Below are 12097 nucleotides of genomic sequence, written 5' to 3'. Positions count from 1 at the left end.
TGACCCCTCTACACCCCAGATATCCCCCCCAGCACTCTGACCCTTCTACACCCCAGATATCCCCCCCAGCACTGTGACCCCTCTACACCCCAGATATCCCCCCAGCACTCTGACCCCTCTATACCCCAGATATCCCCCCAGCACTCTGACCCCTCTACACCCCAGATATCCCCCCAGCACTCTGATCCCTCTACACCCCAGATATCCCCCCAGCACTCTGACCCCTCTACACCCAGATATCCCCCCAGCACTCTGATCCCTCTACACCCCAGATATCTCCCCAGCACTCTGACCCCTCTACACCCCAGATATCCCCCCAGCACTCTGATCCCTCTACACCCCAGATATCCCCCCAGCACTCTGATCCCTCTACACCCCAGATATCCCCCCAGCACTCTGACCCCTCTATTATTCTCATCATCTTCGGTGCTAGTTTATATTCATATCTTTTTTAAGTATTACTTATGTCTATTATTATATGTACACCCCAGATATCCCCCCAGCACTCTGACCCCTCAACGCCCCAGATATCCAACCAGCACTCTGAACCCTCTACACCCCAGATATCCCCCCAGCACTCTGACCCCTCTACACCCCAGATATCCCTCCCAGCACTCTGACCCCTCTACACCCCAGATATCCCCCCAGCACTCTGACCCCTCTACACCCCAGATATCCCCCCAGCATTCTGACCCCTCTACACGCCAGATATCCCCCCCAGCACTCTGACCTCTCTACACCCCAGATATCCCCCCAGCACTCTGACCCCTCTACACCCAGATATCCCCCCAGCACTCTGACCCCTCTACACCCCAGATATCCCCCCAGCACTCTGACCCCTCTACACCCCAGATATCCCCCCCCAGCACTCTGACCCCTCTATACCCCAGATATCCCCCCAGCACTCTGACCCCTCTACACCCAAGATATCCCCCAGCACTCTGACCCCTCTACACCCCAGATATCCCTCCCAGCACTCTGACCCCTCTACACCCCAGACATCCCCCCAGCACTCTGACCCCTCTACACCCCAGATATCCCCCCAGCACTCTGACCCCTCTACACCCCAGACATCCCCCCAGCACTCTGACCCCTCTACACCCCAGATATCCCTCCCAGCACTCTGACCCCTCTACACCCCAGACATCCCCCCAGTACTCTGACCCCTCTACACCCCAGATATCCCCCCAGCACCCTGAGCCCTCTACACCCTGCTTTGGGGAAGTGCAGGGGGCCCCCATGCAGCTGGGGCCCCTGGGCAGTGCCCAGGTGTGCCCTCTTATTAAGACAGCCCTGGGGGCAGTTTGGCCTTGTTGCCCTGGGCACTTGATGCCCTTGTCCCGGCACTAATACCTAGTGAACGTTACCATGCACATTACACTGCATTCCATAAGGGGGCGCCATTTTTATTAAGTCCCTGGCCCAGTGAACAGTCTTGTATGGGAAGGGCAAGTCTAGTGGCCCCCGTAGTTCACAATGAGCACCAATGAGATCGAAGAGATACGGACTCCCGCCCAGCACACTTACCGTCGGCGCATTGTCCAGCATGGTGTAGGTCTTCTCGTAGATGACGCTTTTTGACGGCATGTAGTTGACCCCCTTCATGTAGGACTGTGAAAAGAAACATTGAGAGGTCCATGAAAAGTCAGGACTGGATACGATCAACACTGACAACGTCTTCATGAATTATGGAATTTCTATGAGACTCGCACTGCGGCGGTGAGCCAGGCTTGTTATTGCAGAGAAGTCCCATTCTAATGACTTCAAAGGGCGGGTATGAAAGGTGGCGCCCCCGACAAACCACCTTTCAGTGGGTGGGGGTGGATTGGGAAAAGTGGCCCTACCTCCCACTGACCCCCCAGTGGGCAGTAGAGACACTTTCCCTAACTGGGTGGTCAGTGGGCTAAGCTAGGAGAGAAATTTGAGGTGGGGGGGGAGAGTTTGTGTTGGGGAGGGGGGGCTTGGGGCAGGCGGAGGGGGGAGATTTGTGCAAAGAGGGGAAATTTAGGGCGGAGAGGATTTGTGCTGGGAGAAGGGAGGACTTGTACTGGGGGCGGGGGGGGGAGAATTTGTGCTAGGAAAGGAAATTCGTGTTAGGAGCGAGGGATTATGCTAGGAATGGGGGGGATTGAGGGGGAGAGGTTTTTTGCTAGAAGGGGGGATTATGCTAGGAAGAGTGGATTGAGGGGGGAAGAGGATTTGTGCTAGGAGGGGGGGAATTATGCTAGGAAGGGTGGATTTAGGGGGAGAGGATTTGTGCTAGGAGGGGGGGGAATTATGCTAGGAAGGGTGGATTTAGGGGGAGAGGATTTGTGCTAGGAGGGGGGGGGGGATTGAGGGGGGATAGGATTTGTGGAAGGGGGATTTCGCTGGGGGGATTTGTGCTGGGGGGGGGGGGGTGGGAATTTCAGGGGTGATTATGACAGGAAGCAGGGCCGTCTTAATAGCATCATGGGCCCCTGGGCAAAGTAATGCTCTGGGGCCCCTACAATGATGACAGTGCAGGTAAACAGACATCAAGTAGGTAGGAGGCAGACTGCCTCCCCTGTGTATCCATCACTCTCAGTGCCATCATGGGGTCCCCCCCAATTACGGGGCAGTGGGGGCTCAAGGACCAGCTGCTTTGGGGAAATTGCAGGGGCCCCCCATGCAGCTAGTGCCCAGGTGTGCCCTCTCATTAAGACAGCCCTGACAGGAAGTGTGGAGTGAGGGGGGAGAGGATTTGTGCTACATGGGGTGATTGGGGGGGGGGGAGAGGATTTGTAGAAGAGGGATTTCGCTGGGGGGGGGATTTTTTTTCTGGGGGGGGGGATTTCAGGGGTAATTATGCCAGGAAGGGTGAATTGAGGGGGAGAAAATTTGTGCTAGGAGGGGGGGGATTGTGCAAGGAAGGGAGGATGGGGGGGGGGAGAGGATTTGTGCTAGAGAGAGGGGGTAATTGGAGGGGGGGGGGATTATGCTAGAAAGGGTGGATTGAGGGGAATGGAATTTGTGCTAGGGGGATTTCAGGGGGGATTGTGCAAGGAAGGGAGAATGGGGGGAGAGAGGATTTGTGCTAGAGAGAGGGGGGAATTGGAAGGGGGGAGGGAGATGATTTGAGCTGGGAGAGGGAATAATGGAGCAGCAGGGATTTGAGCTGGGAGGGGGGGGGGGGGGTTTTTTTGCAATTTTGTTGGGGAGAATTTTGGCTTGTAGGGGGGAATTAATGCTTATGGGGAGGAATGTGCAGATTAGTTTTTTGGGGGGGGGGGGTGGATTTTTGCTGAGAAATGATGCATACACATTGTGGGAGGGGCAGGGAGTGCTCCCTCTAGTGGCTGCAGGATCACTTCTATGGATTGTATGACATCATCACCACATTGTCATTCCTGGGTTTTTTTTCCAGATTTTAGACTGCGGTGGTAAAAGTTTTTCTGGATGACGGATCCCGTACCTGTGCATTATGGAGCAAACATACATATATATATATATACACACACACATCATGTGACAGGGGGGAGGGGTTGAACGCACCTGGTCAGGATTCTGCACAATGTACCTCCGAACCGTCTCGGTCTTCTGAACATCCTGAGAACATAAACATCGATTATCACCACATAGAACTTCTGTATCTCTGTCTACAAATCTGCATTCAGGGAGAAGAAACCTAAAATTCTCTGTACAGCCCTGCGGTATATGTCGGAGCTATATACATGTATAATAATAGTGTGTGACTGCGGGGGGGGGGGGGGCATTAGAGTGTAAGCTCCTCTGGTACAGAGGCTGATGTGACTGCAGGGGGGGGGGGACATTAGAGTGTAAGTTCCTCTGTACAGAGACTGATGTAACTGCGGGGGGGGGGGGGACATTAGAGTGTAAGCTCCTCTGTACAGAGACCGATGTGACTGTGGGGGGGGGGGGGCATTAGAGTGTAAGCTCCTCTGTACAGAGGCTGATGTGACTGTGGGGGGGGGGGGATTAGAGTGTAAGCTCCTCTGTACAGAGGCTGATGTGACTGTGGGGGGGGGGGGGGCATTAGAGTGTAAGCTCCTCTGTACAGAGACTGATGTGACTGCGGGGGGGGGGGGGATTAGAGTGTAAGCTCCTCGGGTGCAGAAGATACAACAATCCTTTGATCCGGACACACCTGCCTCCTCCAGCTCCCGGATGATTCAGAATTCCATCTCATGTCCTTGAACCCCTCCCTTATTTTTTGGCAACGCTAGTAAAACTCGGAGTTGGCATCAGAAGGCAATTATATTAATTAGCAGGGAAGGGAAGGGAAGGATCTCGCTGCAATGACAGCACATTACTGGGATTCCTGTACAGCGGGGTGTCTGGGGCGGGGGAGGGGGGGGCTGATCATTCCTGACACTCCCCATCCCAGAATCCCGCTGGAAAGTTCCTTGTGTCTCTTTATAGAAGAAGACATCATTGTTCTTGCAGAGGACATAAAGAGCGTCCGGAAAGTATTCACAGCGCTTCACTTTTTCCACATTTTGTGATGTTACAGCCGCATTCCAAAATTCATTATTTTCCTCATAATTCTACAAACAAAACCCCAGAACGACAACGTGAAAGACGTTTGTCTGAAAACTTTGCAAATGTATTAAATATAAAAAAAGAAAAAAAAATGCCATGTACATAAGTATCAAAGGCTCCTCCCACGTACATAAGTATCACAGGCTCCTCCCACATACATATCACAGGTGTGTACATGGGAGGAGCCTGCGATACTTGTGTACATGGGAGGAGCCTGCGATACTTGTGTACATGGGAGGAGCCTGCGATACTTGTGTACATGGGAGGAGCCTGCGATACTTGTGTACATGGGAGGAGCCTGCGATACTTATGTAGGCGGGAGGAGCCTGTGATACTTATGTAGGCGGGAGGAGTCTGCGATACTTATGTAGGCGGGAGGAGCCTGCGATACTTATGTACGCGGGAGGAGCCTGCGATACTTATGTACGCGGGAGGAGCCTGCGATACTTATGTACGCGGAAGGAGCCTGCGATACTTATGTACGCGGAAGGAGCCTGCGATACTTATGTACGCGGGAGGAGCCTGCGATACTTATGTACGCGGGAGGAGCCTGCGATACTTATGTACGCGGGAGGAGCCTGCGATACTTATGTACGCGGGAGGAGCCTGCGATACTTATGTAGGCGGGAGGAGCCTGTGATACTTATGTAGGTGGGAGGAGCCTGTGATACTTATGTACATGGGAGGAGTCTGTGATACTTATGTACATGGGAGGAGCCTGTGATTCTTATGTACGTGGGAGGAGCCTGTGATACTTATGTAGGCGGGAGGAGCCTGTGATACTTATGTAGGTGGGAGGAGCCTGTGATACTTATGTACATGGGAGGAGCCTGTGATACTTGTGTACACGGAAGGAGCCTGTGATACTTGTGTACACGGGAGGAGCCTGTGAATACTTATGTACATGGGAGGAGCCTGTGATACTTGTGTACATGGGAGGAGCCTGTGATACTTATGTACAGGGGAGGAGACTGTGATACTTCTGTACAGGGGAGGAGACTGTGATACTTATGTACAGGGGAGGAGACTGTGATACTTATGTAGGCGGGAGGAGCCTGTGATACTTATGTAGGCGGGAGGAGCCTGTGATACTTATGTAGGCGGGAGGAGCCTGTGATACTTATGTAGGCGGGAGGAGCCTGTGATACTTATGTAGGCGGGAGGAGCCTGTGATACTTATGTAGGCGGGAGGAGCCTGTGATACTTATGTAGGCGGGAGGAGCCTGTGATACTTATGTAGGCGGGAGGAGCCTGTGATACTTATGTAGGCGGGAGGAGCCTGTGGTACTTATGTACAGGGGAGGGGCCTGTGATATTTATGTACATGGGAGGGGCCTGTGATATTTATGTACATGGGATCTTTTCCTTTTATATTTTTAATAAATTTGCAAAGATTCCAAACAGACTTGTAGAATTTAGAGGAAAATAATGAATTGAATCCATTTTGGAATGCGGCTGTAACATCACAAAATGTGGAAAAAGTGAAGCGCTGTGAATATATTGTATGCTATACAAGTTCCCGGCCAACGCCCTTCGGACAAAATTCCGAGGCTTTGTCCGATGGAAATCCGATGGTGTGTACCAGGCTTTGCGCTCAGCATTCTCTGCAGGTGAATCTTCCAGGTACATGTGTTATAAAGGACAGAGATTGATCCACCATCAGAGAATATCACATTCACATCTTTATTATAGATCTGCCCCTCGGGGTCCCCCTCCCCCCCATTGCCCACCATCCTACCTGTTCCGGATTTTGGACGATGTAGCGTCTGGTGGTCCCGCTCTGAATCTCCTGCAACATGAAAACAGAACAAGGTACGGATTTAAAAGGGCTGTTTCACACCGGGGGCGGGGCGGGAATGTTGCGTTTTCCGCATTCCCCCAAAAAATATGTTGCCTTTTGCATTTTTATTGGCATTACTAGGCATCCAGCAAACGCGCACGAGTTCGCACACATTGAAATGCATGCGTTTTTGGTGTGGTGCAATTTCAAAATGTGTAACAGCGCCTCTTTTTGTGCGTTTTTGGGCTGCCCTAAAGCACAACGCGTGGGAACATTCAAACAAGTGCATACTACGACACACCTCCTTGTGCGAATGGGACGACAGAGTCCCTGTCACCAGCTTATAGAATTGGCAGGCAGAGGCGGCTCTAGGCTTTGTGAGGCCTTAGGCAAAACATGACATGGGGTCCCCACTCACACCCATGATGGGAAAAATAATTCAAAGACAAGAGCCTCTTCCTCACAACCCTGGCCGGAGGTTATAGGAGTCTGTGGGCAAGGGACTCATCGAAACCTGTAAGCCACCCTTTAACAAGGCCGCCCACAGATCCTGCTTTTTAATAACTAAAGGGTCAGGGGCCACCCTGGGATGTTACCTGCTGAACCCGCCCCTTGTGACGTCACTGACTGAGGGCGTGCTGGGTCACTGATGTCACGAGGGGTGGTGTTACCGATATTCATTGGTTGTTAGGGACACTGGCGGCTCTGCTCCTGAGTCAGGGCTCCTAACGCTGCCTGAGCACAGCAACGTTATGTCCCCCGTCCCTCAAAAACTGGGTAAGTTAGGTGGCCGCAAAGTCCCCTGTGACTGCGAGGCCTTAGGCCACATTTTTGTTTTCCCATTTATAATTTTCAATTCACCAGCAGTGTCCTTCTGAACTTGCTAGAAAATGTGACTTTTCAGGAAGGAGTCAATTTCCTAGCACCGCCCCCTCCCTCCTTGCACGCCATAAGCCCTTCACTTCTTGCGGTCTGTGCTGGTCCAGCTCCTCCACTCCTCATCTCTCTACATAGCCTTTATGTGGAAATTGAGGGAGGAGTCAAATGGGGTTTTAAACCTTCGTGTTTTTTCACCTTAATGCATCCTATGTATTAAGGTGAAAATACACCTTGCAGTATCCGGCCTCCCAGGACCCCCGTTTCTCTTACCTGAGCACCGAATTTCCCTAAGTGCGTCCCCCCTGTCGCTCTCTCCATGGCTTTCCAGCTCTTGATTGGATAAATTTATAGCAGGGCAGCCATTGGCTCCCGCGGCTGTCAATCAAATCCAATGACGCGGGCGCTGAGGGGCGGGGCCGAGTCCTACATTCGGCGGCTATAGACGCCGAATGAAAGACTTGAGAGCGCGCCTGCAAGGTAACCCCCTCCGGAGAGAGCTTCCCAGAGGGGGTTATCTAATGTGGGGAGGAGCCACAAGAGCCGCTGTGAGAACACAGAAGAGGAGGATCGGGGCCACTCTGTGCAAAAAGAACTACACAGTGGAGTTAAGTATGACATGTTTGTTAAAAAAAAAAAAAGGAATCTTAAGTGTCACTTGAAGGGGAGTTCTATAGAGGTCACTTGAGTGGCGACTCAGAGTCTGCTGACCTCACATCCAAGATGGTGACACCCAGCAGCAGTCACAGAGGTAATATGCACAGTGTACATTACATGCACATATAACCTGATAGGAAGCATGTTGTGGAAATTAATGTTCTGGTGACAGGGCCTCTTTAAGTAACTAAATCTGGAATATTTACTCAACAGAATACATTTGTATCTACACCGCACAGCACAGAGTACCTGCTCCGGATTCTGGACGATGTATCTTCTGATGGTTTCCTGCGAGTACGGCCCAGGAGACTGAACCTCCTGCAGAACAGAAACATTTGATTAAATCCGACCTCTGGCCTCCCCGTCAGTTGTACAGTCTCCTCTACTTTACTGAAATCACTTATTCTGATTTCACTGCACAACAAATAAATAAAATAAAACTACAAAACACAAAACAAAAGAAAGAATAAAACACAAATACAAAAGGAAAGAAAAAAATCTATCCTAAATGTAGCAATACACCGGAGGAGATCCAATGTATCAATACACAGGAGGAGATCCAACGTATCAATATGCAGGAGGAGATCCAATGTATCAATACACAGGAGGAGATCCAATGTATCAATACACAGGAGGAGATCCAATGTATCAATACACAGGAGGAGATCCAATGTATCAATACACAGGATGAGACCCAATGTATCAATACACAGGATGAGACCCAATGTATCAATACACAGGAGGAGAGCCAATGTATCAATACACAGGAGGAGACCCAATGTATCAATACACAGGACGAGATCCAACGTATCAATACACAGGACGAGACCCAATGTATCAATACACAGGAGGAGACCCAATGTATCAATACACAGGAGGAGATCCAATGTATCAATACACAGGACGAGATCCAATGTATCAATACACAGGAGGAGATCCAATATATCAATACACAGGAGGAGACCCAATGTATCTAATACGCAGGACGAGACCCAATATATCAATACACAGGACGAGACCCAACGTATCAATACACAGGACGAGATCCAACGTATCAATACACAGGACGAGATCCAACGTATCAATACACAGGAGGAGATCCAACGTATCAATACACAGGAGGAGAGCCAACGTATCAATACACAGGACGAGATCCAACGTATCAATACACAGGACGAGATCCAACGTATCAATACACAGGAGGAGAGCCAACGTATCAATACACAGGACGAGATCCAATGAATCAATACACAGGAGGAGATCCAATGAATCAATACACAGGACGAGACCCAACGTATCAATACACAGGACGAGACCCAACGTATCAATACACAGGACGAGACCCAACGTATCAATACACAGGAGGAGACCCAACATATCAATACGCAGGACGAGACCCAATGTATCAATACGCAGGACGAGACCCAATGTATCAATACACAGGAAGAGATCCAACGTATCAATACACAGGAGGAGACCCAATGTATCAATACGCAGGAGGAGACCCAATGTATCAATACGCAGGAGGAGACCCAATGTATCAATACGCAGGAGGAGACCCAATGTATCAATACACAGGAGGAGACCCAATGTATCAATACACAGGAGGAGATCCAATGTATCAATACACAGGAGGAGACCCAATGTATCAATACACAGGAGGAGACCCAATGTATCAATACACAGGATGAGACCCAATGTATCAATACGCAGGAGGAGACCCAATGTATCAATACACAGGAGGAGACCTAGAAATTAGGATATTTTATAAGTGGTAGAAGTTTCCATCGGGGTATCTAGAACACGTTACCTGCTCATTGTTCTGGACGATGTATCTTCTGACAGTTTCCTGGGTGTACGGTGAGGGAGACTGAACTTCCTGTAGAAAAATAATACATTATTATTTTCACATAAAATTTGTTGAAAAACAAGAAATAATCCATAAACATAAAAAAAAACAAAGAAAGTAAAAAAGCACAACACCACAAAAAAAAAAAAAGAAGATTATGTGAAAGTACTTTGATATCTAAAAAAAACTTCCTTAAAGTGGAGGTTCACCCAAAAACGTAATTCTTAACATTAGATTGATGCTCGTTTTGTGAAGGGGAATCGGGTGTTTTTTTTACAATAGAAGCAGTACTTACCGTTTTAGAGAGCGATCTTCTCCACCGCTTCCGGGTATGGGCTGCAGGACTGGACGTTCCTATTTGATTGACAGTCTTCCGACAGGCTTCCGACGGTCGCATACATCGCGTCACGATTTTCCGAAAGTAGCCAAACGTCGGTGCGCAGGCGCCGTATTAGAGCCGCACCGACGTTCGGCTTCTTTCGGCTACTCGTGACGCGATGTATGCGACCGTCGGAAGCCTGTCATCAAATAGGAGCGCCCAGTCCCGCAGCCCATACCCGGAAGAGGCAGAGAAGATCGCTCTGTAAAACGGTAAGTACTGCTTCGATTTAAAAAAAAAACACCCGATTCCCCTTCACAAAATGAGCCTCAATCTAAGGGTAAAAAATGTTTTTCGGGTGAACTCCCGCTTTAAAGATGCTTCATATTTCCAACATTCACAATCCCCATATAAGCGAAAATTCACTTATTAAAAAACAAGATTAATGTAAAATAACAATACACAACACACAGTGCAGATATAATATATAACTAAAAAATTATTTTAATATTAGAATTAATAATGGTTGAAAACTTCAAATATCAAAACGTGCCCAACTTCCAAATCTCTTGTGTACAATCAAGAAATGACATGCAGCTTCATTTCTGTGTGTCCACCACCAGTCTCCATTGTCACTTATCTCCTCCTCCACAGGACGAGACCCAATGTATCAATACGCAGGAGGAGATCCAACGTACCAATACACAGGGAGAGACCCAATGTATCAATACACAGGACGAGACCCAATGTATCAATACACAGGACGAGATCCAATGTATCAATACACAGCACCAGACCCAATGTATCAATACACAGGAGGAGATCCAACGTACCAATACACAGGGAGAGACCCAATGTATCAATACACAGGACGAGACCCAATGTATCAATACACAGGACGAGGCCCAATGTATCAATACACAGGGGGAGACCCAATGTACCAATACACAGGGGGAGACCCAATGTATCAATACGCAGGAGGAGATCCAATGTATCAATACACAGGAGGAGATCCAATGTATCAATACACAGGAGGAGATCCAATGTATCAATACACAGGAGGAGATCCAATGTATCAATACACAGGAGGAGATCCAATGTATCAATACACAGGAGGAGACCCAATGTATCAATACACAGGAGGAGACCCAATGTATCAATACGCAGGAGGAGCCCCAATGTATCAATACACAGGACGAGACCCAATGTATCAATACACAGGAGGAGACCCAACGTATCAATACACAGGACGAGAGCCAATGTATCAATACACAGGAGGAGACCCAACGTATCAATACACAGGACGAAACCCAATGTATCAATACACAGGACGAAACCCAATGTATCAATACACAGGAGGAGACCCAATGTATCAATACACAGGAGGAGACCCAATGCATCAATACACAGGAGGAGATCCAATGTATCAATACACAGGACGAGATCCAATGTATCAATACACAGGAGGAGACCCAATGTATCAATACACAGGAGGAGACCCAATGTATCAATACACAGGACGAGATCCAACGTATCAATACACAGGAGGAGACCCAATTTATCAATACACAGGAGGAGACCCAATGTATCAATACACAGGACGAGATCCAATGTATCAATACACAGGAGGAGACCCAATGTATCAATACACAGGAGGAGACCCAATGTATCAATACGCAGGAGGAGACCCAATGTATCAATACGCAGGAGGAGATCCAACGTATCAATACACAGGACCAGACCCAATGTATCAATACATGTTTCCATCAGGGTATCGGAATCTGGAATCTTCCGTCTCTAGAACACGTTACCTGCTCATTGTTCTGGACGATGTATCTTCTGACCGTTTCCTGGGTGTACGGTGCCTGAGACTGAACTTCCTGTATAAAAATGATACAGTAATACTTTCACATAACATTTTGGAAAAACAAGAAAATAATCCATAAACAAAAAAAACAAACAAAGAAAGTAAAAGCGCAACACCCCGAAAAAAAAAAAGAAGAAGGATTATGTGAAATATGTGAAAGTAATTTGTTATCTAAAAAGCTTCCTTAAAGGAGGAGTCCAGCCTGAGATTTTTTTTTAGGCTGGGCTT

General features: G+C 48.7%; 1 protein-coding gene across 1 annotated transcript in view; it reads right to left on the bottom strand.

Moving 5' to 3' along the window:
• Nucleotides 1–12097, bottom strand: part of POF1B (POF1B actin binding protein) — a gene marked incomplete at its 3' end in the record, with an annotated part of 175645 nt that overhangs the window by 75751 nt on the left and 87797 nt on the right. Inside the window, 6 exon segments of the mRNA XM_040325044.1 lie at nucleotides 1528–1611; nucleotides 3514–3567; nucleotides 6260–6310; nucleotides 8084–8152; nucleotides 9645–9713; nucleotides 11814–11882. Of these exon segments, the coding sequence (XP_040180978.1) occupies nucleotides 1528–1611; nucleotides 3514–3567; nucleotides 6260–6310; nucleotides 8084–8152; nucleotides 9645–9713; nucleotides 11814–11882 (396 nt within the window).

Source organism: Rana temporaria, chromosome 9 (genome assembly GCF_905171775.1).
Source record: "Rana temporaria chromosome 9, aRanTem1.1, whole genome shotgun sequence".
Classification (NCBI taxonomy): domain Eukaryota; kingdom Metazoa; phylum Chordata; class Amphibia; order Anura; family Ranidae; genus Rana; species Rana temporaria.
The sequence above is the reverse complement of the archived record's forward strand: the minus strand, read 5'-3'. Positions and strand labels throughout refer to the sequence as shown.